This window comes from Nematolebias whitei, chromosome 15 (assembly GCF_014905685.2).
Source record: "Nematolebias whitei isolate Nwh7 chromosome 15, NemWhi1, whole genome shotgun sequence".
NCBI classification, from domain to species: domain Eukaryota; kingdom Metazoa; phylum Chordata; class Actinopteri; order Cyprinodontiformes; family Rivulidae; genus Nematolebias; species Nematolebias whitei.
The window spans coordinates 6,823,730-6,827,599 of NC_056512.1; the positions used below are offsets into that span (position 1 = coordinate 6,823,730).

At 38.9% G+C, this 3,870-nt stretch overlaps 1 protein-coding gene across 1 annotated transcript in view; it reads left to right on the forward strand.

Annotated features, from left to right (window-relative positions):
• rab11fip4a (RAB11 family interacting protein 4 (class II) a) overlaps nt 1–3,870 on the forward strand; it is a 190,036-nt gene that overhangs the window by 128,716 nt on the left and 57,450 nt on the right. Inside the window, exon 6 of the mRNA XM_037688793.1 lies at nt 2,704–2,838. Coding sequence (XP_037544721.1) covers nt 2,704–2,838 — 135 coding nt within the window. The remainder of the gene's footprint in view (nt 1–2,703; nt 2,839–3,870) is intronic.

A 3,870-nucleotide genomic window follows, 5' to 3' on the forward strand; every position in this document is an offset into this window, starting at 1 on the left:
AAACTAAATACATGATATTTAGTAACAAAAAGAGAACTGTTGATGATACATTTAAAATTGAGGGTGTTGAGATTTGTAGAGTTAATGAGATGAAATTTTTGGGTGTAATCATTGATGAACAGCTAACATGGAAAAATCACAAATTTGTAAGAACAAAAATAGCTAAATCTATTGTAGTACTATACAAAGTCAGGGTGTAAGGGTCCCACTGCCTGCAGCCTGCCTTGCTGATGGCCGCTGATTACCAACACCTGGCGGTCATCAGCCTGATGAGCCTCTCCATCTACAAAAGGCTGCAGCCCAGTGTGACTCATCGCTGGAGCATATCACCTCTCATGGTATAGTACTATTGAGCTAGATATGTCTAGGTGAAAAGAATTTGTTCACCTGTGTTCTCTTTTCCAGTTTCCTGGTTCCTCGTGTTTTTGGATTCTCCTCGTGACCTGATCTGGATCCCTCGGCCTGTCAGGTATTCCTCGTGCCATTTTTGCCTCCAGTTGCCAGCCTTCCTCGTGCCCTTGGACCCTCGTTGGTTTTCCTCTGCTGCTCTCTCCCTGGACTGAAGGACCAGCTCCCCTCCTTCGGGTTTGGACTGTAAGGACAAGAACCTCCTTCAAACAACCACTCAGGTCTTCCCCTTGGACCAACACTAACCTGTCGTCCCTCTTTCCAGGAGTGCTGAGTTCCAGCGTGTGAAACATTTCACTGTACATAATAAACACTGTTCTTTTGTATTTCCCCTGTGTCTGCCTTGTTCTGGGTCTCAAACTATCTGGGTTCCCCGCGTAATCCTAACACAGGGAATTATTAAATGATAAAGCTCTGTACATGTTGTATAACACAATCATTGTTCCACATTTAATCTATTGCATTGATGTTTGGGGGAAAGCGTGTAAAACATTTAAAAGCTTATTTTTATTTACAGAAAAGAGCTGTAAGAATTATCACTAGAAAGCATTAGTCACCCATCAAGCACATTATTTTATCAACTGAAGTTATTGAAGTTCCATGATTTGGTAGATTATAGTATTTTATCAGTTATGTATAGGGCTCAAAATAACACATTACCATTAAATATCCAAAGAAATTTTGTAAAAAGACAAAGTTGCTATAATCTTAAGGGGATAGAGATATTTGTCAAACCAAAATTCAGAACTAGTCTGAAGGGAAGGTCTACCTCAATCCAAGGAGTTGGATTGTGGAATGGTCTAGAGAGTGATGTGAAAAATGCCAAGTCAATGTGTACATTTAAGAAAAAGATCAAAGCTGGATTGTTAAAAAAGTATATATGAAGTAGCTTAGTGTGTGTTTTGTATTAGAATTAGAAAAATTAAAAAGAGTTATTCATTTTGTTCTGTTACTTGAAAATTATTATGATTGAAATAATTGTTTGAAAAAAGGGGCAGACATAATAAGATTTTTTTCTTCTTTCTGCTGCCTTTCATTTTAAATCTTTTGTATCTTTTTTTATATTGTTATGGAATTGTTTTGTACTTTTTTAAAATGAATAAACTTTATACCATACCATACCAAAAGGCTGGCACTTCCATAGACTCGCAATAACAGGAAGTGGCCCAGCACCAGGAGACGCTACTTCCGGTTGTCATGAAAAAAATTTATTACCTGCGCACAATACTGGCTAGCTAAAATGCTAAAAACAAAACACGTGGCTCGGCTGCGTTTCTCCATCTAGCTCTAAACTGCAGATACAGACAGTGACAGATCAACTGTCTCTCCCTCCCCCACTCAGCACAGCTCAGCTTTTTTCGCTCCCCTCACCCCGCTCTGCTGCCGGTGCGGGCACAGTGGGTCCCCCCCGCTCTAAACTGCCGGTACAGACACGCACAGGTCATCTGTGTCTGTTGAGTTCCACAGTCCATGGACCAAGAACAGAGTCAGGTGATCAGAACATCAGAGAAATGAATAATTCCTGCAGGAACAGAGGAAGCTGAAACACCACAAGCTTCAGGGTCAGCTGCAACATATATTTTGTTGTATGTTACATTTATGCTCAACAGATGTTAAGCTTCATTTTATTTAGTTATTTTGGGAAATTTCACCTGCACTTTAGTTTTTGTGGTGGATTTTGTTGATCTATATTTTGTGCAGACGTTTTCAGTCTAAATAACAGAAGGATAATTTTTATTTTATATTTTTATACTTTGAGACTGAATACTTTACTAAATAAAGTAATTTCATTAAAACTAACCCTTGTTATTTTAGTTTTTATATAATACTGCAAAGCAACGTTAAGTTAATTTTGTCAAACGAATAACTATGATTTCTGTTTTTTTGTTATATCACAAAATTTTTCGTTATTGTCAGAATGTTCTGAAATATCACAATATTATATTTGAGCCATATCGCCCACCCCTAGATGGATGGATGGAAGGTTGAATGATGATGGATGGATAAGTAACAGTATCTACTGAGCCTTGTTGTGTGATGTGCTACAATATTTGAAGGGGTTCATATGAATTCTTAATTATTTTTGTCTGAAACAGCAGCATCTGTCAACATTTGAAAGTTTCTTTTATGTTTTGTCTTAAAAATAGTATTTTCCTTAATTAGACAATGTTAATATTTTGTGAATTTTGACGTCTCAACGGTTTTAGAGAATGTTAAACTTGTATTTTTCTGTCCTGTTAAAGCTCAGAGCATAGAAACTTATATGGTTGTTGGTTTCATTCTTTGTACTCCCAGCGCGGGACACACTCCTCAAAAGATCCAGCACCTGTCCAACAGTGACCTGCTGGACATCTACTGTTCTCAGTGCTGCAAGAAAGTGAATCTCCTCAATGACCTGGAGGCTCGACTTAGAAACCTCAAAGCCAACAGGTACAGCAAACAGGCATGGACACATGACACTGACCTCTCTCCATTACTAACCCATCTTTACATTAACTGATCATCGCCCGTCCACTACAGGCGAAGGCAGATAATGTTTTTGTTCCTGTTTGTGTGTACGTGTGTGTTATCATGTGAATCAGAGGAAGAATTTCAAATAAACTTTCAGAAAGTACTCACTAGATGTACATCTACAACTGATTACTTTTTAGAGTCAACCAGATTGAAGATGGTCGCTACAGCAAACTCACTTTAGAAAACACAAATGGTTATAATGCAGTCAGTTTTACAGATATGAGCTAAGAAATAGTGTGGATGTAGCTGAGGGTCCTTCACAACACCTGCTGAGCGTGACATTTCACAATATTGGGTGAGATTGTGGATGGCGTTATTTTTAAGGTTAAGCTTAAATGACTACAACTCCTTTATTTTTGGCAGTATGATGGATCAGTGGTTATCACTGTTGCCTCACAGCAAGAAGGTCCTGGGTCCAATCCCTGGTTGGACCTGGGATCTTTCTGTGTGGAGTTTGCATGTTCTTCTTGTGCTTGTGTAGGTTTTCTCCTGGTACTCCGGTTTCCTCCCACAGACCAAAAACCTACAGGTTAGGCTGCCTTCAGGTCCAGACCTCAATGGGATTTACCTGGTTAAATAAAGGTTAATAATAAATAAATACATTTTTCATCTTACTTTGGTAGCAATATGCATTACTTTAAGGAAGGAATTTTAGGCGTGTGTGTGTGGGGGGGGGGGGTTGGAAGGAGGGGTGAATTGCTCAGCTGAATTCCATAACACTTGTTGGGAAGTTGGAATGGTGCTTTAAATTGTGATCCAGAAGAGACTCGTCTGACTATGAATTAAGAAAAAAAGCACTCTTTGAGCCTTTTTTCCAATACTGAAGCGAAGGAAAATCTGTGTGTGTGTGTGTGTGTGTGTGAAGACAAGTGACCATTCATCACAGACCGCTCACAACAACAAAGACAACAAAACACAAAGACACAAAGTCTTTTTGGGTCCAAATGA